The sequence below is a fragment of the Lithobates pipiens genome, unplaced genomic scaffold (assembly GCF_037356315.1).
Source record: "Lithobates pipiens isolate NorthernLeopardFrog02 unplaced genomic scaffold, aLitPip1_a1.2 Scaffold_8, whole genome shotgun sequence".
Lineage (NCBI taxonomy): Eukaryota > Metazoa > Chordata > Amphibia > Anura > Ranidae > Lithobates > Lithobates pipiens.
The window spans coordinates 452,704,793-452,729,945 of NW_027507903.1; the positions used below are offsets into that span (position 1 = coordinate 452,704,793).

Below are 25,153 nucleotides of genomic sequence, written 5' to 3' on the forward strand. Positions count from 1 at the left end.
AAGAGGACCCAGCATGTCACATGATTGGCATCTAGAAAAGGTAAAAATAAAAAAAGCAGAAACTACATGCTGGAAGATCTTCTAGAAAGAAAGAGTGGGTGACTGGGGAGGCGGGGGCAGCCCAAAGTTTACCTTTTAACAAAATGAAATGTTCAGAGACAAAAATGTTACATACAGTGACACGGAAAGTATTAGATCCCCTGCTGATTTTGTACATTTGCCCACTGACAAAGAAATGATTAGTATATCATTTTAATGGTAGGTTTATTTTAACAGCGAGAGACAAAATAACAAAAAACAAATGCAAAAAAACGCATTTCAAAAAAGTTATGAATTGATTTGCATTTTTATGAGTGAAATAAGTATTTTATCCCCTATCAATCAGTAAGATTTCTGGCTCCCAGGTGTCTTCTATACAGGTAATGAGCTGAGTTAAGGAGCACTCTCTTAAAGGGAGTGCTCCTAATCTCAGCTTGTTACCTGTATAAGAGACACCTGTCCACAGAAGCAATCAAATTCCAATTCCTGCACCATAGCCAAGACCAGAGAGCTGTCCAAGGATGTCAGGGACAAGATTGTAGACCTACACAAGGCTGAAATGGGCTACAAGAACATCACAAAGCAGCTTGGTGAAAGGGTGACAACAGTTGGTGCGATTATTTGCAAATGGAAGAAACACAAAATAACTGTCAATCTCCCTCAGTCTGGGGCTCCATGCAAGATCTCACCTCGTGGAGTTTCAATGATCATGAAAACGGTGAGGAATCAGCCCAGAACTACACAGGAGAATTTTGTCAATGATCTCAAGGCAGCTGGGACCATAGTCACCAAGAAAACAACTGGTAACTCACTACGCTGTAAAGGACTGAAATCCTGCATCGCCTACTCAAGAAAGCACATGTATGTACAGGCCTGTCTGAAATATGCTAATGAACATCTGAATGATTCAGGGGAGAACTGGCTGAAAGTGTTGTGGTCAGATGAGACCAAAATCAAGCCATATGACATCAACTCAACTGGAGGAAGAAGAATGCTGCCTATGACCCCAAGAACACCATCCCCACCGTCAAACATGGAGGTGGAAACATTATGCTTTGTGGGTGTTTTTCTGCTAAGAGGACAGGACAATTTCGCTGCTCCAAAAGTACGATGGACGGGGCCATGTACCATCAAATCTTGGGTGAGAACCTCCTTCCTTAAGCCAGGACATTAAAAATGGGTCATGGATGGGTATTCCAGCATGATAATGACCCAAAACACACAGTGTCTCAATAAGAAGCACATTAGGGTCCTGGAGTGGCCTAGCCAGTCCCCAGACCTTAATCCCATAGAAAATATGTGGAGGGAGCTGAAGGTTCGAGTTACCAAACGTCAGCCTCGAAACCTTGATGACTTGGAGAGGATCTGCAAAGAGGAGTGGGACAAAATTCCTTCTGAGATGTATGCAAACCCAGTGGCCAACTACAAGAAACGTCTGACCTCTGTGATTGCCAACAGGGGTTTTGTACTAACTCGTGTTTTGCGAAGGGGTCAAATACTTATTTCCCTCATTAAAATGCTATAACTTTTTTGAAATGCGTTTTTCTGGAAATTGTTGTTGTTATTCTGCCTCTCACTTAAAATAAATCTACCTTTAAAATTATAGACTGGTCATTACTTTGTCAGTGGGCAAATGTACAAAATCAGCAGAGGATCAAATACCTTTTTCCATCGCTGTAAGTATTATAATCATGTAACAGTCTGTAACAGGAACAGTATTGTCTGCTGTGTACTTCCTGTATAGATGAAACGCGTCCTGTGAGGTTAGGTAAAGCGAGCCACTAAGACCAGTTTGTTTCTATTTCTTCATGACCTGCAAACCTTTGCAAAACTTCTCTAGCTTTTAATAAGTTTCTTCCTACTTATTGCACTCATATTTATTTTGTGCTTCCTATTTCAATTGTTATTTTATTTCTATTTTTAAGAAAGTCAGTGCTACAAATAAGAGGAAATATACATATAAAGAATCTTTTAGAATATTCATCAAGTACAGGGGTATGCCTGTTACCCCCTAAATGTCAGACTACTGCGCCAACAGGTGATGGGGGTATAATTTCTGCCGTGGCAGAGAAGCAAAACGTTGTGGCTACGGCATGTGTAAATCCCCAACTGCTACCTTTTCATCCACCTAAACAGTGGTTGAGGGACAGTAAAAACAACGGATCAACAGCGTGGTTTTACCACCACCCCCAACCTCTAGTATAAACGAGCCCTAAGTCTTATTTTTCAACTTCCTTTAACAGACCAAGCTGTCCAGCAGAAGTGTCAATAAGAGGATTGAGACAAATAATTTAACACTGGCAGGGTTGCTTACAATGCTCAGCTTTTATTCATTTATGTAAAACTTTTATGCTGAAGTGTTAGCAGGAGTTTAGCTTCAATTTGTTAGCCAAGGCCATCTAAATCTGCTAGTGCATCTAATACTACCATTTCCACAGGTTAATAATGCAGCTGCCCAAGGGTGGCTATGTTTCTCGTCCATAGAATCAGTGGAGGAAAGATTGTAGCCCCCCTTAACCACTTCTGGACTGCCGCACACTGATATACGCCCTCACTTTGAAGAGGAATATTGTTGTTATGGCAGCAGCTAGCTGGTTTAAGATAATAGTGGTCTCTGTGGTGGATTCACCGCAAGATCACTTTTATCTCTGGTGCCCTCCACTGCTTACTAGAGGAGATCAGATCCTTCTTGGTGTTAGGTATGGAGACGACTGAGGGGAAGATGGGCCCCCATCTGTCTGCATATCATTGCAGGGCGGAAGCGACGTCAAAACACCACTTCCACCCACAGCTTTTAAAGGGCCATTTTTTATTTTTTTTATTTTTTTAATGACAAAATTATTTATTTTATTTTTTTATTGCATTTTAGTGTAAATATGAGATCTGAGGTCTTTTTGACCCCAAATCTCATATTTAACAGGTCCTGCCATGCTTTTATTTTCTATTACAAGGGATATTTACATTTCTTGTAATATGAATAAAAGTGACACCATTTTTTTTTTTTTTTTTAAAGAACAGTGTAAAAATAAAAAAAAGGTAAAATAAATAAGAAAAAAATAAATTTTTAAATGCACTCCATTCCGTCGAGCTTCTGCACGCATACGTGAGTAGCACCCGCATATGAAAGTGGTGTTCAAACCACACGTGAGGTATCGCTGCAATTTGGAAGAGGGAGAGCAATAATTCTAGCCCCAGACCTCCTCTGTAAAGCCCCAATACACACTATCAGTTTTTCTGCTGAGTTTTTCCTTCAGATTTACCAAAACCATATAATATGAGCAGGGGTGGACTGACCATTGGGCCACTCGGGCACTGCCCGAGGGCCCCGAGCCACAAGGGGGTCCCATCAGGGTTGCCAGCATCAGTAAAACCAGGGACTGTATGTAAAAATCAGTGTTTTTTTTACATCTGTCTCTGAAATATCCCTTACCGACATCCTTTTGGTCTAAAAATCCTGAGATTATAGCTGCCCCACCTCTCCAGTACCTTGTCAGCCAATAGAAACATGTCTGTGTATACTGTGTGTACATGTATGTGTATACTGTGTGATTGTATACTGTGTGTGTGTATACTGTGTGGCCCCATAATCTTGGATTGCCTGGGGGCCCCATAATCTCCTATTGCCCGGGGACCCCATGAGTTGTCAGTCCACCGCTGAATATGAGGTCAAACCTTAGGAGTTTAAATGTGTATGCAATCAGGCAGGCCCTTGCACTACATGCTTTTGGTAAACTCAACAGAAAAACTGATAGTGTGTATGGGGCTTAAAGCGGAGGTCCACCCTAAAGTGGACCTTCCGCTCATTGGAACCCTCCCCCCCTCCGGCGCCACAATTTGCACCTTTCAGGGGGAGGGGGGTGCAGGTACCTGTACAGTACAGGTATCTGCATCCACTTCCGGCGTAGATTCTGCAGAAGCTACACCCCTTTCCGCAGAATCTACGGCCCTTTCCGAAGGTCCCCCGCTGCCTGCTGGGAAACACACGGATCCCAGAGACAGCGGGGACCATCCTTATTGCGCAGCGCAACTCGCGCATGCGCAGTAGGGAACCGGGAAATGAAGCCGAAAAGGCTCCACTTCCTGATTCCCATACCCAAGATGGCGGCGGCAGCACCCGAGAGACGATCGAGAGATCGGCTTCGGGTGCCGACATCGTGGGCGCGCTGGGCGGGTAAGTGTCATTATTTTAAAAGTCAGCAGCTGCAGTATTTGTAGCTGCTGGCTTTTAAAAAAAAAAAAAAAAAACGGCAGACTCCCGCTTTAACCACTTCCCGACCGGCGCACGACGATGTACGTCGACAGAATGGCACGGGCAGGCATAAGGGCTTACATGTACGTCCTTGCCTTCCCGCGGGTCGGGGGCCCGATCGGGCCCCCGCCCGGTGCCTGCGGCGGTCGGTATTCGTTCGGGAGCGATCCCGGATGAGGGGACAGCCGTTCATTCATGGCCACCCCCTCGCGATCGCTCCCGACGAATGAAAATCCTCCATGACATCACTTCCTCTCCTGTAATGTAAACACAGGAGAGGAAGTGATGTAATCTCTCCTCCGTGTCGGTATTTTTCGTTCCGACACCGAGGAGAGAGGATCGGTGAGTTGCACCAACACGACACTACACAGTAGAACATGCCAGGCACACTCACACCCCCCCGATCACCCCCCCAATTACCCCTGCCCCCCAGTCACAGTGACACCAATGTCATTTTTTTTTTTTTTTGCATTGGTGTCATTTGTGACTGTAATAACTGTTAGGGCAGTTAGGGTTAGCCCCCTTTAGTTCTAATGTACCCCCCCTAACCCCCCCAATAAAGGTTTAACCCCGTGATCACCCCCCGTCGCCAGTGTCACTAAGGCTGGGTTCACATTGCAGCGGTTTATGAGAACGAATGTGATTCGCACCGCACTGCAGTGCAAATCACATCCGATCTCTGTGCGATTAGAGTTCAGCCATACAGATAGTATGGCTGAATTCGCATCGCACCCGCCGCACCCGCCGCAAATTCGCACGGGACCCTTTTTTTGGCCCGCAGCAGAATCGGATCACATGGGTGTTCACACCATGCGATCCGAGTTTGCAGATCGCACTGCGATATGCGAACTGATCTGGGGGTGTCATTAACATTTCACTGACACTCCCAGCAGTTCGCATAGGGCAGTGTGAACTGCCGCCGGGAGGCATGCGATGCGGGAACCCGCCGCGGATTCGTGGCGTTCCTGCATCGCTCCAGTGTGAACCCAGCCTAATAAGCGATCGTTTTTCTGATCACTGTATTAGTGTCACAGGTGACGCTAGTTAGGCAGGTAGGTATTTAGGTTCGCCGCAGCTTTTTATAGCACCAGGGACCCCCATATACTACCGCATAAAGCCCCCTGATTGCCCCCTAGTTAACCCTTTCACCAGTGATCACCATATAACTGTTACAGGTGACGCTGGTTGGTTAGTTATTTTTTTATAGTTTCAGGGCACCCGCCATTTATTACCTAATAAAGGTTTAACCCCCCTGATCACCCGGCGGGTGTCATTTGTGACTGTAATAACTGTTAGGGCAGTTAGGGTTAGCCCCCTTTAGTTCTAAGGTACCCCCCTAACCCCCCAATAAAGGTTTAACCCCGTGATCACCCCCCGTCGCCAGTGTCACTAAGGCTGGGTTCACATTGCAGCGGTTTATGAGAACGGATGTGATTCGCACCGCACTGCAGTGCAAATCACATCCGATCTCTGTGCGATTCGAGTTCAGCCATACAGATAGTATGGCTGAATTCGTGTCGCACCCGCCGCAAACTCGCACGGGACCCTTTTTTTGGTCCGCAGCAGAATCTGATCGCATGGGTGTTCACACCATGCGATCCGAGTTTGCAGATCGCACTGCGATATGCGAACTGATCTGGGGGTGTCATTAACATTTCACTGACACTCCCAGCAGTTCGCATAGGGCAGTGTGAACTGCCGCCGGGAGGCATGTGATGCGGGAACCCGCCGCGGATTCGTGGCGTTCCTGCATCGCTCCAGTGTGAACCCAGCCTAATAAGCGATCGTTTTTCTGATCGCTGTATTAGTGTCACAGGTGACGCTAGTTAGGCAGGTAGGTATTTAGGTTCGCCGCAGCTTTTTATAGCGCCAGGGACCCCCATATACTACCGCATAAAGCCCCCTGATTGCCCCCTAGTTAACCCTTTCACCAGTGATCACCATATAACTGTTACAGGTGACGCTGGTTGGTTAGTTATTTTTTTATAGTTTCAGGGCACCCGCCATTTATTACCTAGTCTCACTAGTGTACCCCTAAATTTAGGGGTGTCTACTTTCCAAAATGGGGTAATTTGGGGGGGGGTTTGTGCCATCTTGGCATTTTATGGCCTTCAAAACTGTAACGCCCTTAGAAAGCCTGAAGGCGGTGCTTGGTTTAAAAAAAATAAAAAAAAATTAAAGTTTGTAATTTTCCCGCAACTTGTGGCAAAATATAAAATATTCATGGACTCAAAATGCCTCTCAGCAAATAGCTTGGGGTGTCTACTTTCTAAAATGGGGTCATTTGTGGGGGTTTTGTGCCATCTTGGCATTTTATGGCCTTCAAAACTGTAATAGGTAGTGAGAAGTGAAATCAAAAATTTACGCCCTTAGAAAGCCTGAAGGCGGTGCTTGGTTTTCGGGGCCCCGTACGCGGCTAGGCTCCCAAAAAGTCCCACATATGTGGTATCCCCGTACTCAGGAGAAGCAGCAGAATTTATTTTGGGGTATCATTTCACATATGCCCATAGCATGTGTGAGCAATATATCATTTAGTGACAACTTTGTGTAAAAAAAAAAAAAATTTTTTTTTTTGTCATTATTCAATCGCTTGAGGCAAAAAAATAAAATATTCAATGGGCTCAACATGCCACTTATCAATTTCCTTAGGGGGTCTACTTTCCAAAATGGGGTCATTTGGGGGGGTTTTGTACTGCCCTGCCATTTTAGCACCTCAAGAAATGAGATAGGCAGTCGTAAACTAAAAGCTGCGTAAATTCCAGAAAACGTACCTTAGTTTGTAGATGTGACAACTTTTGCGCAAACCAATAAATATACAATTATTGACTTTTTTTTTACCAAAGACATGTGGCTGAATACATTTTGGCCTAAATGTATGACTAAAATTGAGTTTATTGGATTTTTCTAATAACAAAAAGTAGAAAATATCATTTTTTTTCAAAATTTGCGGTCTTTTTACGTTTATATCGCAAAAAATAAAAATCGCAGAGGCAATCAAATACCATCAAAAGAAAGCTCTATTTGTGGGAAGAAAAGGACGCAAATTTTGTTTGGGTACAACATTGCATGACCGCGCAATTACCAGTTAAAGCAGCGCAGTGCCAAATTGTAAAAAGACCTCTGGTCATTTACCAGCAAAATGGTCCGGTCTGAAAGTGGTTAACTAAAAACATGCAACTTGTAGAATTTTTTAAACGTCGTCTATGGAGATTTTTAAGGGTAAATGTTTGTCGTCATTCCACGAGCTGAAGCAATTTCAAAGCATGACATTTTGGGTATCAATTTACTCAGCGTAACTTATCTTATCTATGAAAAAAATTGGGCTAACTTTACTGTTGTCTTATTTTTTAATTAAAAAAAGTGTATTTTTTCCAAAAAAATGCACTTGTAAGACCGCTGCGCAAATACGCTGTAAAAAATTGTAACTCACCTCTAAATGCCTGTTGCTAGGGGGTCCCTCGTAGTCTGCCTCCTTCAGGGCTCTTGATGTCATTTCCCCTTGGCGCAGGAAGGACTCAGCTCTGCCCCCTCCCTCCTGTCAGTCATGTGGGACAGGTGACAGGTCCCAGAGGACTGCGCGGCCAATCACACCGCGCGGAGCCGCTCGTGCATGCGCAGTGGGTGCCTGGCTGTGAAGCCACAGCAGGGTGCCCACAGTTACAATGCCGGCGCCGCCGAGTGGAGGGGGGAACGAGCGGGGCTTCATTCCCCCGCATCGCTGGACCCTGGGACAGGTAAGTGTCCGATTATTAAAAGTCAGCAGCTGCAGTATTTGTAGCTGTTGACTTTGATTTTTTTTTTTCAAGGGTCACTCCTTTTTAAGTGGTAGTTGTAAAGGCTCAGTGTTTTTTACCTTTATGCATTCTATTCATGAAGGTAAAAAAATTTTTTGTGTGCAGCAGTCTCCCCAGCTCTGCTAATACTTACCTGAGCCCCATCTCAATCCAGCAATGTGCACAAGAGCCTCCCTTCTCATTAGCTAAGACATCAGCTGTCAATCACAGCCAGTGAGCCAATGATGAGAGAGGGGGGGGCAGGTCCGAGCTGTGGCTTTATGCATGAATGGACACGCAGAGCTGTGGCTCATGATTGAGCCTGCTTAGGTGCCCCCATAGCAAACTGCTTGCTCTGTGGGTGCTTAGCAGGAGGGAGAGACCAAGAGCACCTGTGAGGGACCTGAAAAGAGGAGGATCGGGGATGCCCTGTGCAGTGGCTTTGCACAGAGCATCCTCGATCCTCCTCTTTTCAGGTCCCTCACTGGTGCTTTTGGTGAGTATGACAAGTTAAAAGAAAGAAAAAAAAAGAAACCCTTTAATATCACTTTAAGTCAGGATGGTGTGTTCTTTAGGAGAAAAGAAGGCTGGACGGCCGCACTCCTATGCGATTTCCTTATTCAAGTGCCAGATACAAAGGTGAACTACAGGTATCAGCTTACATGTTTCACAGCAAGGTCGAGTGCTTACTCATAGTGTGTTATTGGCAAGATCACCAGGTCAAAATAAAGGGGAAAAAAAACAAATGCAGTCACCACTTCAACACATGTTGGTAAACTGATATGCTTTAAAGCTGAACAGCTAAATAAATACATAGATAAAATAGAAATGTGGGAGTTGTTTTACCTGCCAAAGAATTTGTATTTCTGTCCATCCATACCCAAGATTTACAAACCTCTGCACAGTGCTGCCCTGTCTGCAACTGAGAAAAACGTACAGGTCTTGTCCTTCCCCCAGCCTGCGACTGGAGAATGAAAGAAGAAGCAGCACACTGATGAGCTCATCCCTTTCGCTCTCCGCTCTCACCTCCTATCAGCATGCTCCACGCACTGCAGCACATAAACTATTTTGCTCCTTGTGCTGCTTCTGCCTCCCCCACTCTTAGATGTGCTGTATATTGGGTTACGAGAGGCTGATACCAAGTAAAAGTAAGGGACTTAAACTGTTTGCATGTAAAAATAAAGTTAATGATGTAATAATGAATACAAGGCAACATTTTGTGCCAATTATATCTGCCTGGCGTTCAACTTAAAAGCCCTTCTCTGGGATGAGGAATGTACAAGATGTGTCATAAGTGTATATTACATATTTTGTGTTTTTCTTCCTTATTTAGATAAGATTGTCACAAAATCCCTGGAGACTGGTGCTACCGGATTTACTCAGCATGACCACCCACGTGACGCTGGAAGATGCGTTATCTAACGTGGACCTATTGGAGGAGTTGCCACTCCCTGACCAGCAGCCATGCATCGAACCTCCTCCGTCCTCCATAATGTACCAGGTACCATCTTGTCACAGAGCTGCAGTGCTTCACGTTTTTTCCTTTCATAATCAGCATTTTTTTTTTGATAAAGGGCCTTTATAATTATTCTTTCTTCATTGTATCTAAACACGACAAACCAAAAACACTGTTTAATTCCTTTTTAATATTTGAAGCAAGCTCCCCCTTCCATCCATGTCTCCATGCTTTATTTTGTTGAGAAAACACTAGCTGTGGCCATCCTGAGTAAGGGCAGATGATTCATGTAGTATTTACTTCCTGGAATCCATCTGCCTTTAGCTCGGGTATGCAGGCAGGAGGGTGTGCTTAGCTGAGAAAACCCCTCCTGAAGACTTCTGGGATGTATGACATCACAAGCCTAGGCCTAGAAACCAGGAAGTAACTGAAGAAATGTAAAAAAAAAAGTTTAAAACAAGTAAATGTGATATACTTTCCTCTCGATTTACTAATGCTATCAAACTAAGGATTAAAAATAGTCAACGTTGCTTGCAAGAGCTGCTCCTCCGCAGTGGCTAAAGTACCAGGATCTCATGGATAGTATTTGTTGGCTGCTAGTATAAAGCCCCATACACACTATTAGTTTTTCTGCTGAGTTCTTCCTTCAGATTTACCAAAACCATATAATATGAGGTCAAACCTCAGGAGTTTCAATTTGTATACAATCAGGCAGGCCCTTGCACTACATGGTTTTGGTAAATCTGAAGGAAAAACTCAGCAGAACTGATAGTGTGTATGGGGCTTAAGAGAGGATGCAAAGAGCACACACAAGGACATTTGTATGTATGTTTCCTATACAGATGGTTTGTCACTTTAATATTTTTAAAGGAAAAATAATGGAGGGGCTTAGGCAGACAGAATTCAGGTAGAGTTCAGCCATGTGCAAAAGCAAAGTAGGATTGTGCAAATATATAGTGCAAATACATAAATAGGATTGAAATGATACTTATGCAGTTATTTAGCAAAACCTATACAGCAGTTGCAAGATGCGACACAGAATGTTCTGCTTAGAGGAGCCCAAAATCTAGAAAATATGAAGTAAGATTAAAGGCGTAAAAGAAAAAATGGTGGTGCTGCGCTTCCAAAAAAAATGGGACCTTACACGAAAATGTTATAGAGCTAATTATTCAGATGGAGATATGTCAGATGGTATCTATTCAAACTAGTATGGTAAAGTAGTAAGGGAGAACTCTTATCCTAATGTAGAAATTCTTCTATTAATAGTGCCTGCAACAGTGTGTACACAATAATAACTGTCACAATCCCAAGTGCAACTTATATCTCTATGATATAAAAATAGTGCTAAGTGCAAAACCACATATAGTGGTCTAACTATAAATCAGACTTCTATGACAGAAAGTGCTGAGTGCATCATAGCAAAACCAAAGTGACTGAAATATAAACAGTTACTGGCTACGTAAGCGTAAACTAGTGACAATAATAAAGTGCAAAAAATGCAAAACTACAGTGCAAAAAATGCAAGCAAGCAAAAATAAAGTGCAAAAAATGCAAACAAAGTGCTTAGTGTAACACAAAATATTAATAAAAAACATATAATAATCGAACTATAGAAAAAAACTCCATAAACAGAAAGTGCTGAGTGCAAAAAATTGGACTATATCCAGCTGTTAATGACGTGAACACAGTCCCGTGATGATGTCACATAAACATCTAAAGTGATTCTGTGCTGGGAAATATCTCAGAGGTTCTTCCTCCACATAAGTGATTCCACGCATAAGTGTGCACACTGGGTAATTACCTTCCCGCTATATAAAATATAGCGTATATGCAGCCTCCTCTTGGATATACCAGAAGTCCCAGGAAAGGGGGTGGAAGGGGGGGGCCTCAGGGGGTCACTCTCAGATCTCCGTCACAATATACTCCAGCAAGATGTTCCAATATAGCTCAGAGAATAAGTATAAGAGCAACCATAGTGTAGTATGTTTTTAAAAATCACTACTTTATTAAAAGGTTAAAATTACTCACAAACGAAATGGGGTAAATAGGCAGCATTAGCAGGAAAACAGTTCAGATCGACCGCTCTGGTGCGAGCGTCACTTCCGGTGTCCGTATCCTACGCGTTACATCACTTCCAGTGACTTTAACTGGGATAGATGATTGATTAAAGACGTGAATAGGCGAAAAAGCTGCTCTTGAAGTAAAACAATCGGTAACCTAAACTGACATAAATCGGTTGTATACGCCCTGGGGTACCTGCATATTTTTAAACCCTCTTGAGATCTTCAGAAACCCTGAAATCCTGGGAAACTATTACAGTGGAACTGTGGTTAATGAGTAAGGCGGTTAACAAGCATTTTGAAAGGCGAGCAACTTTTTTTTTTAAATCCTGACTCAGTTCGCGAGTGTTGTCTTGCAAAACTAGCAGAATTCAAGCTAATGGGGTGTGCAGTACCGCATTTGACCAGAGGTGCGGGGGCGCCGGTGACACTTGGAAAGGTTCTGAGCGGAAATACGCTGAATCACTCGTAAATACTCAGACACTCGGAAATACTACGTTCCCCAGTGTTTCCGAGCCTTTCCGAGGGCTTCTGAGTTCAGCCAAGCTGTCCTCAAGTATTTCTGAGGCTCTCCGGTGCCCCCCCCACCTCAGGCCACATGCGGTATTGTATGCAATAGAAGTCAATGCGGAACAAATTATCTTCTGTTCCATTGACCTATATGGGGAAACTCGCTTTGATAGGCGAGTGCTTTGGATTACAATCATTCTCCTGGAACGGATCCAAGGTTCCACTGTATATGCAACTCATGACATTTCATTCAGGGCCCATTCACACCTCCAGTGCAATGCATTGTGTTAATGTGCATTTTAGCACAACGTATAACAATGTATGTTACAGGCATTAACTCATTACATTTATTTTCAGTGGCACCTCTACACGCTAACCCAGGGGTCTTTAAACTTTCTAAACGGTTTACTGTCCTTCAGCCTTTAGGGTGGCCGGTAGGGGTAGAAAATGTCCCATCATCATTGGGACAAAAAATTACCTAACGCCTGTGGTCAGTAGGAGGGGGAATCCCATCATTGTTATTAGTGGGAGGAATAGTGCCCCACTGTTGGTGTCAGCTAAAGGAATGGTGTCTCATTGTTGGTGTCAGTGGAAGTGCCCCAAGAACCAGATAAGGCAGGTAAAGGCCACTTTCGGCCCACAGGGCACAGTTTGGAGAGCCATGTGCTAACCCAATGAACCACTGACACACATATTTAGCAGTGCACCACCATGCACAGTAACATATGACCACACTTTGTTGTGTGCCGCATCAGAAAAAATGCTGCATGTCCATTTTTTGGATTGTTGTAGTGTGTTTGTAACCCATTTATTTTATTGCTCTATCAGTCTTAACACAATGTACATAAACGCATAGGCATTAGTGCTATACATCACAAAGTCAAAGTGTGGGACTTAATTTCAGAAGCGTAACTAGAACCTTCAGGGCCCCAGTGCCAAAAAACATGAAGTGTCCCCTGGCCCCAACCAGTGCTCTTCGCATTGATGCTGGGGGGCCCTTTACTTCCATTGTGGGACCCTTTATTACAGTCCAGCAGCAGGCCACCCTCCTGCCATCTTGGGGTCCCCCCACGGTGGTGGAACATCAGAGCCCAGTCGCAAATGCAACCTTTGTGACCCTTGCCGTTCTGCCACTGGTGTCAGTAGTTTTTTAATTTTATTTGTCTTATTTATTTATAATTTTTTTGCCATTTTATTTATTTATACATTTTTTTACAATTGTATTTTTTTTATAATTTTATACATATTTTTCAGGACCCCCATTGGGGAGCTTTGGTAAAATATCAGGGGTCTAACCAGACCTCTGATGTCTTACTTTTGAGACAGAGAAAGGGACTGAGGACAGATTCAGCTGCACAGAATGAATGATCAGGAATAGCTCTGTACAGAGATTCATGCCCCAGCTATGAATGAATTAAAAGTATTGATCACTGACTCTTTTCATTCAGACAAGGAAGGGGCTAGTAAATGACAGATACCCTGCAGCAGCCCCCGGGAGGAGGAAAATCGGCAGTGGGACCAGGGATGCACACAGGGGCCAGGACAGCAGGACAGAGATTGGGAAGCTATGGGAGCCGATGCCCTCCATTTCCCTCCTGCAGCCGCTGAATGTCTACAGGAGGGAGTGAAGGAAAAATGGGCATTCAGCAGTTAAATAAAAGGAGTGGTTCCTCTACATGCCACCGCCCTCCTATACAGGCATACTTGAGGCCACATGGGAGCTTCCTAGAGCATGGGGCTGGCTCGCAATGGTGACACCTGTGGCCCCTTTATGTATGCCCCTGCTGAATTCCAAACTATGCATTAATGTAATGCACTAGGTTGAACATGTAAGAAACCCCCCTTAATGGGCTGAAAGTCAAGCACTAGTTTCCCTTTCTACCTCACTTCACTCATTACATTGGTCATTGAGGCTGCCCATCTCCTTGAACAGAAGGAGGTATGTGCATTTTTCTTAAGGTGAGTGTGTGAAGGTGGCTTAAATGGAGAAGAAGATTGTATGCAAAGCAGAGACTGGGCATAGAGTAGTAATCAGGAGAAATCGGTGAGGAAATATTTAGAAAAGAGCCGGAGTAGAAAGAGCACTGCAGATTACTGATAGATAGAGCAGTGTTTGATAAGCAAAAGGAGTAGTGGTTGGAACAAAAGAGTTTTGGATGGATTGAAGTGATTCCATGTTGTTCATCAGTTGATCACTGAGGAGACTCTTTCAATAATCAGATGAGCACATGCATTAATACTTTAGATGCATTACATGCCAGGAAAGAACAGATAAAATTTTTTGAAGGAAATCTGTCATGAGAAAAACAAGAAGGTTGCCATTGCTCAACCACCCTCCTAAAATACTGCTTATCTGGCTGTCATGCAGGCCATCAATACTTTCAAACAGAGATAATGATACAAGTATTCAGGTGATGCCATCTGACTTTTATCATCTCAGGCAGCCAAGCTTCAAACATATTAAGAAGGTCAGCAATTGCATACCTAGATTTCTCTAAGGTCAAATCTACTTTAAGTTGGAGACATAGGGTTTGTTTGTGATTGTAAAGTCTAAGGCCCCATCCACATCTGAGCATTTTGTAGCTTAAGGCTGAGTTTACACTAGTGCGAATTGGATGTGGGTCTCCTGCATCCAATTCACACATCAGAGTGTGACCGGCTCTCAATGGAGCCAGTTTATACAGCCCCAGTGGAGCGGTTTTTAGAATTGTCTTGTGCGTCTTCTGGTTCGTTTCAGGTTTGGGGCCTGATTTTTCCCCGAAACGCAGAGCAGGAACTGCCCTGAGCCGCTCCGCACAGCAGTGTGAACCCAGCCTAAAGCACCAAATACTCCAAAGCTCCAAAAGACTGAAACTCCAAAAATTACATGAGCTACTTTTGAGGCAGATCTCGGCATTCTTGGCCCCATAGACTTTAATTGGAAGGTCCAAAAACACTCAAATCTAGTGTTTTTGAACATTTCTTCAGGCATAGTCAAGGCATTTTTAGCCTGTAAGAACTGGTCTCCTCCACTTAGTGCTTTCCATTTCCTCAAACAAAACACCTGAAGTTTGAATACACATGCAAAACACTTGGAATGCGCTTCCAAATATGAATGGCAAAACACTCAAAAACGCCTGAAAATCGCTCTCTGCTTAGGTGTGAATGTAGCTTAAATGTGAAAACAAAAGAAAATATGATCCTTATCAATGCACTTGGAGATCTAGAGTTATTGGTGTCCTACCAGCAGTGACAGATATTTAAGTCAAGGAAGCTAACTGAAATGTTCAAAAAATATTGACATTACATTTAAGGAAGCAGGAGAAGAAGACAGTCAGACAATCGGGAACACAAAGTAACAAGGAAGTGAGAACAAGATCTGAATAATACATTTGAGTATTATTTGCATGTACTGTTAAAGTATTGCTGTAAGCAAATATACTACCAAGAAAAATGTGAAGACGAGTAGGGCTCTAAGGATAGAGCCTTGTGGTACACTAGGAGTTGGAGAGAAGATAGTGAGGAAATTATAGATACTATAGAGTTGATTTACTAAAGGCAAATAGGCTGTTCACTTTGCAAGAGAAGTTGCCCCAATGCTTAGTGAACGCGGTGAAGTTTCACTTTGCAAAGAATACCCAATCACTTAGTTTCGGTAAGTGTGAAATCCTTGTTGTAGATGATCTAACGGGAAATGAGTTGAAATTAGCTGAGAGAGGGAGAGACAGCCAGTTCTGAGTGAATGTTCTTTTCGAAATGTTTGAATAACAAGTAAAGATGTAATACAAGATGTCAGCTTGAGAAGGCCAAGGAGCCAATGTCTGCTTGAGAAGGCCAAGGAGCCAATGTCTGCTTGAGAAGGCCAAGGAGCCAATGTCTGCTTGAGAAGGCCAAGGAGCCAATGTCTGCTTGAGAAGGCCAAGGAGCCAATGTCTGCTTGAGAAGGCCAAGGAGCCAATGTCTGCTTGAGAAGGCCAAGAAGCCAATGTCTGCTTGAGAAGGCCAAGAAGCCAATGTCTGCTTGAGAAGGCCAGGGAGCCATTGTCTGCTTGAGAAGGCCAAGGAGCCAATGTCTGCTTGAGAAGGCCAAGGAGCCAATGTCTGTTTGAGAAGGCCAAGGAGCCAATGTCTGCTTGAGAAGGCCAAGGAGCCAATGTCTGCTTGAGAAGGCCAAGGAGCCAATGTCTGCTTGAGAAGGCCAAGAAGCGAATGTCTGCTTGAGAAGGCCAAGAAGCGAATGTCTGCTTGAGAAGACCAGGGAGCCAATGTCTGCTTGAGAAGGCAAAGGAGCCAATGTCTGCTTGAGAAGGCCAAGGAGCCAATGTCTGCTTGAGAAGGCCAAGGAGCCAATGTCTGCTTGAGAAGTCCAAGGAGCCAATGTCTGCTTGAGAAGGCCAAAGGGTCCAAAAAGTGTTTTGATTTTAGGACTATGACTTTTCGGAGGATGGGCAAATGGCAGCAGAAAATACTAAATTAAAAGTCAGCAGGGATGAAAGAAGATAAGTTGCAAGGAATGAGATCAAGAAAGAAACAAGGTTAGACATGACAATTGGAGGAAAAGGCCAACTAATATAATAATAAATATTATATAAATAATATTATATATGCAGTGATATAAATATATCATATAAAAAATATAATATACCAACTATTTGTGTTCTGAGGACATCCTAAAATGTGGGATTTTCTTTTACTTCCACATTTGGTGAAAAGTAAAAGAAAATACCTGTAGATCATGTCAGAAATCTGGTGAAATGATAACTTGCTGTGCACAAGGACAGGTTATTGAGATGAGGAGGGGGAAACAGATGTGGAGAGGTCTATGTTCTTTGTAATGCAACAGAAAGTAAGTAGGCTTGCAGTGTTTCAAAGGGATAAAACATGGGGGGATGTGCATGTATTGCAGAAATGAATGAAATATGGTTTGTTTTGTTTTTTTTGCCTTGATATATGGTTTAAAGACAATTTTTGGGTTTGAGTTCTGCTCTACAGGTGTGAAGCATGTTGGGGTGAAAGCCAGAGGAAACATCTGGGCAAGCTGACTGGGTTGCAAAGTGAAGCAATTTCTGTACTGTATATCATTTGAACATTTATTTATCAGTTTTGGACAGATTAAGGAATGGATAAAAGAAAAACTTTTTTTTTTTTTTTTTTGCCTGTGTCTCTAGTGAGGAGATTTTCTTTAACTTCCTCTCATTTAAGCATGAAATCATCTCATAGACAGTTGTCAGTGGAAGAGCTGTCCCATTGGAAGATTTCCCCTCATCTCTTATTCCAGTGACAACTCAAACTTTTCCGGTGACAGTAGTAACCAGGACAAACAGAGAGGCTAAGTCTCCTCAGGGACCTAGGCCAAAATGAAAGTCCAACCCTACTCTATCCAAAGCTTGATTTATAGAAACTTTGATGAAATTACTGAGGTTTCTGTAGAAAACCAATCAGAGAGCCACCTAGATAAAGTTTACAGGAGTTCCTAGGGTGAGTTCAAGTTGTTATTTTTCTTAATTCCTACAGGCTAACTTTGATACCAATTTCGAGGATCGGAATGCGTTTGTAACTGGTATAGCCAGGTACATTGAACAAGCTACAGTCCATTCCAGCATGGTAAGTGACTTCTAATTTCAGTCTAAATGTGAATGCACTTTTAGAATGAGGCCAGTATTGGCACATCTATATTTCTGCCATGGCAGGTGTACTTTAAATGAAGCATAGACAACCCAATGCCACTATTTTTTAAGAAGCTAACAGTGGCCTGTCAACTAACTGTATATTACACATGTGTTATATACATTATATATTAATAAAATCACATCAAATAACATGACATAAAATGTTTATGCTGCAGAATGAGATGCTTGAAGAAGGCCAAGAGTACGCAGTCATGCTGTACACATGGAGGAGCTGCTCTAGAGCCATTCCACAGGTAAAAAAAAATCTGTTTTGCATGTGACTGGTCAGAAATATATGATTTCATTGGTTTGATGTGACCCTACATGCAGCAATCAGGTAGACAGCAATGCACACCTGCAGTGGTGTAGTTTGGTTTTGTGCTGCCCTAGGCAAAAAATCTAAATTTGTCCCACCCCAGCTGCTGTTCTCGTCTCAGGGTCTGATGAGCAGTGTTAATTTTTACATCAAATTTCAATTTAGTTTTAGTTATAGTCTTTTGACTAAAATGCCATTTTAATTTTAGTCATCTGAGTTGTTTTAGTTTTAGTCGTATTTTAGTCAAATAAAATCTCCAGTACATTTTTGTTGACTAAAATCTAATGGGTTTAGTTACATTTTAATGCATTATTTCTTTAGAACTGCCAAACATTATATACTCCCTGGAGTAAAATTCTAATAACGTGTATTATTCATGGTATTAAGTTTTGAACATGCACTACAGACAAAGATTTAGCCGTTGTGATACAAGTTCAATTTAGTTTTAGTCATAGTCTTTTGACTAAAATACCATTTTAGCCTTAGTCGTATTTTAGTCCTTTGACTAAAATGTCATTTTAGTTTTAGTTTTCACTGATGGGCACTAATAGGGGGCACTGATGGGCACTAATAGACGGCACTGATAGGTGGCACGGATGGGCACTAATAGGTAGCAGGGATGGGCACTAATAGGTAGCACGGATGGGCACTCATAGGCAGCACTGATGGGCACTGATTGGCAGCACTGTCCAGCTTGCTTGCTCTGAGGGGTTCATGCTGGGACCTGTAGCCTTTAACTTTTGAGGGAGTCGCGTCCCCCAAAAGTGAAGAAATACAAGTCCCAGGATGAACCCCTCCTCTTTGTATAGGTCTCTGACTCTGCCCTGGCTCCCTCATGACACTGCACACATGGTTGCAGCCTCACCTCAGAGTTTTCGGTGTTCCTTTCCCTCAGAGCATGCCAGAGAAGACCATGGAGATGGAGGAGGTGGGTGGAAAGCAGAGGAGGAGGAGGAAGGAATACGCCTCTGCTTTGAATGCTGGGGCCTTGGCCTCCCTCTGCATTAGGGTGGGGATATGACGTGATGTCACTGGTTGCTAGACACCAGGTGGTGCCACCCTAGCAACCAGTGGGCATTAGAGCCAACGGTGGAGCCAGCTACGGGTCTCAGCCGCCTCTGCGGCGGCCTTTCTTGGGGCATGAGATCAGCGACTCAGTCCACCCCTGTTCTCTGCAGTTCTCAGCAAGAGGACTCCTCTATAGTACCCCTTCTGCCTGGGGAGGGTGCTACCCCCCCTGTAAAATGCCACCCAAGGCAAACACTTGGTTTGCCTCATGGCAGATACTCCCCTGCATACCTGCAGCTATATCTTCCAAATTGTGGGATCCACATAAGGTATGTTGAAATCAGGATTTCAAATGAAAACTTAAAGCTGTATACACGTAATATACAAATTTTGTCCGGTTCTTCGAGAACTGATAATTGTTTTGTAGGTGGCCCTGTTGGAAGCCTTCCACTCAACATATTTCAATTAAAAAAGCCTGGCGACAAATTGATGGCTAGACAGCGGCTGCATCAAATTAGATGCAGCCGATGTTCTGGTACCTGGCAGGCACTGGCATCAGCTGGCAGAATACAGTAGCTGCAGTGGGACATTCTTCCATCAGTTAGGGTGAATGAAAATTATTTATGTGTGTAGCACATGGCAGCCAAGCACCACACAGCAGTAATTCAACTCGGAAAGCAGGCAGTGTATGTTATTTTGTAGTTTATTTGCTGGTTCACCTTGGGTAGGGTATGGATGAGCTTTGGGAGACTCAAGACTAGCAGAAAGATAATGAGGAACACTTATGACTGTACTGTCTCTTCAAGGTGCAACCACCCTATTGTATTCAGTCTCTAGTGAGCTACAACTTAGAAGACCCCTTTGCAAAGGTAAAACCTGAGTCAGCAAACTGGAGTGAGCTCTCAAAAAAAAGTGAAAAGACAGTCTCTGGGCTGTTTTAGGCTTGTACTCGCTGTACCCTGTGTACTTTAATGCTTACTTGCAGTACCAGGATGCCTCCAGGTCAAATCCTCTGCAGTCTTCTTGTACTGCTCTTCAGTAACTCTGGGCATGGGTCTCCTAGTTCTAGCCAGACCTGGGACCCAAATGGCCTCTTCTAAGCTGCAGCTTTCAGCCGAGAGGGTGTTCTTCCATAGGAACAAGGATCCTGCTTTTACAGGCCACAGCCTATTTGAACCCAATCCCTGGCAGGGAGAGTGGCCAGTAGTGGGCTGAGGTGGTATGAATATGCAAGTGTGGGTCCACCTCTTCCACCCACTAAATTTTAAAGTCTTCTAGAAATCAGGGGAAAGCAGTTGAGCCTGCACCAGCAGAACCCAGAACAGCCTAAAGCAGTTGAACACTGCTCGACTGCTACAGAGGAGCCAAAAAACTAAGTTTGTCTCAACTATTAGGAGTTAGGAGGGTGCTATGTATGTATACCCTGCTTCAATACATATAGAGAGCCATTTATCTCTTCAGTTTTTCATCCAGCAAACCCCAGACTATATTGCCAGTAATCTGGTTATTTGAGAACACCTGCTTGTAAGGTAGGAATGTAATTTCTAAATGCACCATCTTCAGGCTTATCACAATCTAATCAAAGTATAGTTGTGTAACCAACATTGTATTTACCATAATGGCACATGTGGGCCAGTGGGAGTGCTTTCTTATTGTGTGGGGGATGGACTGACTCAAGGAAGAAAGACACCTATGTTCCTGATTAGGAGGAATCACAGATCTCTCGCTTCCTGTCTGACAGAATGACGGTCTGCTTGTTTACATAGGCAGACCTCTGTTCTGTCTCTCCAGTGAATGATCGCAGGTGGCCATCACGGCCAACAGACCCGTTGATTGGGTCCCGCTGTGTCCAATCACAGCGGGAACACCACTCCGGTGGCACGCGCGCACACCCCAGAGCCGTATACGAGGATCACTTACAGATGCATGATTATGCGCTTAAGGGCTGCTCTGCCACAGTATATGTACATGGGGCAGTCCTTAAGTGGTTAAGAATCTCTTTATGAAATTCCCTCGCCAGGGATAAGGATAGAAGAATTCCTCATATGGTAGTATGTCATAAAAAGTATTTATTTAAAAGGTTTCAAATACTTACATTCAAAAGATAAAGACAGGCATATCTGAGTATGTAAATAGAAACCGAAACTGCAGCTGCGCGCTCCACCTGCGCTCTAAGTACCGTAAGTGACATGTGACAGAAGCTCCACCCAAAGCGTTTCGTCAGTTGCATCTGACATCATCAGGGGTTACATTAGGACACATTTCTATGCTATAAGAAATTCTTCTATCCTTATACCTTTGGAGGGAGTTTTATACAGAGAGTCTTAAGGCCTCATGCACACTGGATGTTTTTATAGTTGCTGTTTTTGGCTTCAGGAGCTTTTTTCTGCAGCCAGTAAACTCCCCAGCATATTATCCTATGTATCCATGCACACATAGGGCTCAATTCACGAAAGGTTACTGCATGTCATATGAAGGTCATTTGACCAATTTTTCAGAAATATCGCATGAGATAAAAAAAGAATCACTTCATCAAAGTAAAATATTGAATGTGAGCTAAATACCACCCATTTGTTAAAACTGTGAGATGAATACCGCAAAAGAACATGCGATAAATCATTGAAGTCAATTCACTTAAAAACATACACATTCGTTTTTTATCACCTGGTGTTTGCTGGCAGTATTTTAGAAAAGCACAAAATAACAATTTGAGGAACTCTACACTGTCCAGGAAGTGAAAAGTATACAATGTATCAGTTAGAAAAAGTTCTCCTCTGAGCTCAGGAATGAAAATAAATTGTAACATTTCATCAGAAGGAGATTGTTTTGTGTATGAAAGCACACAGAATGTTTTCATAGTTTCACAATATTGCGCCTAATAAGTGTGCCTTCTGGTGCAGTGTTAGCCTGAAAAAAAAAAAATTGGGGAAAAAATAACGCAAAATTGAAGTGCTAAATATCGCAAAACATAAATATTTAATGCATTCAGTAAATAACGCTTGTATTTTTAGTGAATTGGCTACTTTTGTGATTAATACCACATGAGTTATTTTAACTCAAAATTCATGCAATATTTCTCTTGGTAAATTTACCCCATAGGCTGTCATCAGCGTTTTTTAGCAGGGGCGTTTTTTGTCTGGAAAATAAAACCCAGGAATAGTGGGTTTTAGGAGTCGTTTTTCAGCTGTAAAAACACTTAAAAGCTTAAAAACTATTATAAACGGCTATTCCTAAAGTCCATCTCCACCTTGCTGAAGAGATCTTGCACATGAAACCCCCTGAAACCTGAACCATTTACATGACAGGTCCATTCTCCTCTCTGCGGCAGTGGGTGGCGCTTACTTCTGCACAGAACAGTACTAATTTATTGATGTGTGGGTGCAATTTAATGTCATTGTACTGTATGGCCAGGCTGCCTTAATGACACATACCCCCAGCCTGGGTTCAGAGGAAGTAGGTTGAATGACAAAGACCATCTTTCAAACAGAAAGACTGGTGACATCTATTGGTGGAGGGGGCAGCAGTGGGTCTAAGATGGGTATTGCAGTACAGGCTCGGCTAACAGGGGATGTACAGGTGGTGCAATAATATAATTTTTTTTTGCTGTTATTTTGCTTTAAAACTTTTGCTGGGTTGGCACTACCAGCTGAGACCTATAGGAGAGGAAAGGGAGAAAACACTTGTCTGATTAATATTGTTTTTTTCCCCACGTAAGCTAGTGAGGAAAGGCTTCTGTGCTAAGCCTAAACTTCCCCCTTCTTTGCTGAAATGAAATGTGATCTAACCACTATCAGACATAAGTGGTGTGGCAACCACCCATTGCTGCACTGGCCACCACACTGTATATGCCCAAGGGCAGTCATTTTTTGCGGGCAATTTAAAGGGAGCAATAGCTGGTGTTGGAGCTTCAATCATCATGGCACCATGGTTTTTATGGTGTCAGGATGATTGAAGTGCATTATTTCTATTATTACATTGTAATATAAAATGAAATAGTTCAAATCACCATAATGCAGAATCAGTAGGAGCCCCGAGCATGTCACTTGCCACGTCGTCTGCCACCAGATGCAGCTTTTCACTTGCCACTCTGCCTGCCACCAGATGCGGAATGTCACTTGCCACATCCCCGCCACCAGATGAGGAATGCCACTTGCCATGCTGCCTGCCACCAGATGAATGCCACTTGCCACTTTGCCTGCCACCAGATGAGGAATATCACTTGCCACGCTGCCTGCCACCAGATGAATGTCACTTGCCATGTCGCCTGCCACCAGATGAGGAATGCCACACTGCCTGCCACCAGATGAGGAATGCCGCTTGCCACGCTGCCTGCCACCAGATTAATGCCATTTTCCATACTGCCTGCCACCAGATTAATGCCACTTGCCACGCTGCCTGCCACCAGATGAACTCCACCAGATGAATGCCAATTGCCATGCTGCCTGCCACCAGATGAATGGCACTTGCCACACTGCCTGCCAGTGCCACCAAATGTGGAATGTCACTGCATTGGTGGCACTGGTTCTTTTAGCACAGAGGCAGGCCTCTGTGCAGTGGTCGTTCTTGAGTGAGGGCAGGGAACAGTGATGTGGGCCCGGTGGTGAGGGGTGGGTGCAGACAGATGTCATCTCTGCTTTCCACGTCCCCTGCCAACAGATGAGCAATACCACTTTTTACGTCGCCTGCCACCAGATGAAGAATGTCACTTGCCATGTCGCCTGATACCAGATGAGGAATGCCACACTGCCTGCCACCAGATGAGGAATGCCGCTTGCCACGTTGTCTGCCACCAGATGAGGAATGTCACTTGCCACCAGATGAGGAATGCCACGCTGCCTGCCACCAGATGAGGAATGCCACCTGCCACATTCCCTGTCACCAGATGAGGAATGTCACTTGCCATGCTGCCTGCTACCAGATGAATGCCACTTGGCACACTGCCTGCCACCAGATGATTGCCACACTGCCTATCACCAGATGAATGCCACTTGCCGCGCTGCCTGCCAGTGCCACTAGATGTGGACTGTCACTGCATTGGTGGCACTGGTTCATTTTGCACAGAGGCAGGCCTCTGTGCAGTGGTCGTTCTTGAGTGAGGGCAGGGAACAGTGATGTGGGCCCGGTGGTGAGGGGTGGGTGCAGACAGATGTCATCTCTGCTTGCCACGTCCCCTGCCAACAGATGAGCAATACCACTTGTCACGTCGCCTGCCACCAGATGAAGAATGTCACTTGCCATGTCGCCTGCTACCAGATGAGGAATGCCACACTGCCTGCCACCAGATGAGGAATGCCGCTTGCCACGTTTGTCTGCCACCAGATGAGGAATGTCACTTGCCACCAGATGAGGAATGCCACGCTGCCTGCCACCAGATGAGGAATACCACTTGCCACATTCCCTGTCACCAGATGAGGAATGTCACTTGCCATGCTGCCTGCTACCAGATGAATGCCACTTGGCACACTGCCTGCCACCAGATGATTGCCACACTGCCTATCACCAGATGAATGCCACTTGCCGCGCTGCCTGCCAGTGCCACTAGATGTGGACTGTCACTGCATTGGTGGCACTGGTTCATTTAGCACAGAGGCAAGCCTCTGTGCAGTGGTCTGCAGCAAATGTGTTGGGCTGTCTCACCCGCCCGCCCGCCTCTCTCCCCCACCCTGCTCTCTCATGCCGCATCCACGGCCTGGCTGCAGAGACGCAATGACCTGGTAGTGGGCCGGGGGCTGAAGACCCCTGCAAAGAAAAACCCACAAATAACTTCAGGTGAAATACCGGACTCTCTGAAAACATGTGGTGTGGCTGTTTCAAGATGCACAATAAGGAGGCACTTGAAGAAAGATGGGCTATATGGTCGAGTCGCCAAAAGAAAGCCATTACTATTCAATTGCCACAAAGTATCCTGCTTACAATACGCCAAACAGCACAGAGACAAGCCTGAGACCAAAATTGAGCTTTTTGGCCACAACCATAAACGCTTCATTTGCAGAGGAGTCAGCAAGGCCTATGATGAAAGGTCCACCATCCCTACTGTGAAACACAGAGGTGGGTCACTGATGTTTTGGGATGTGTGAGCTACAAAGGCACAGGC

At 44.1% G+C, this 25,153-nt stretch overlaps 1 protein-coding gene and 1 long non-coding RNA gene across 3 annotated transcripts in view; one reads left to right on the forward strand and one right to left on the reverse strand.

The window, feature by feature from the left end:
• Positions 1 to 25,153, forward strand: part of CYFIP2 (cytoplasmic FMR1 interacting protein 2) — a 137,431-nt gene that overhangs the window by 47,117 nt on the left and 65,161 nt on the right. For both annotated transcript variants that reach the window (XM_077468404.1, XM_077468405.1), the window contains exons 3-5: positions 9,395 to 9,562; positions 17,581 to 17,670; positions 17,912 to 17,989. In XM_077468404.1, coding sequence (XP_077324530.1) covers positions 9,446 to 9,562; positions 17,581 to 17,670; positions 17,912 to 17,989 — 285 coding nt within the window. In that variant the 5' untranslated portion in view covers positions 9,395 to 9,445. The remainder of the gene's footprint in view (positions 1 to 9,394; positions 9,563 to 17,580; positions 17,671 to 17,911; positions 17,990 to 25,153) is intronic.
• Positions 1 to 25,153, reverse strand: part of LOC143960116 (uncharacterized) — an 84,017-nt gene that overhangs the window by 14,352 nt on the left and 44,512 nt on the right. The gene's annotated exons all lie outside the window — the stretch shown is intronic.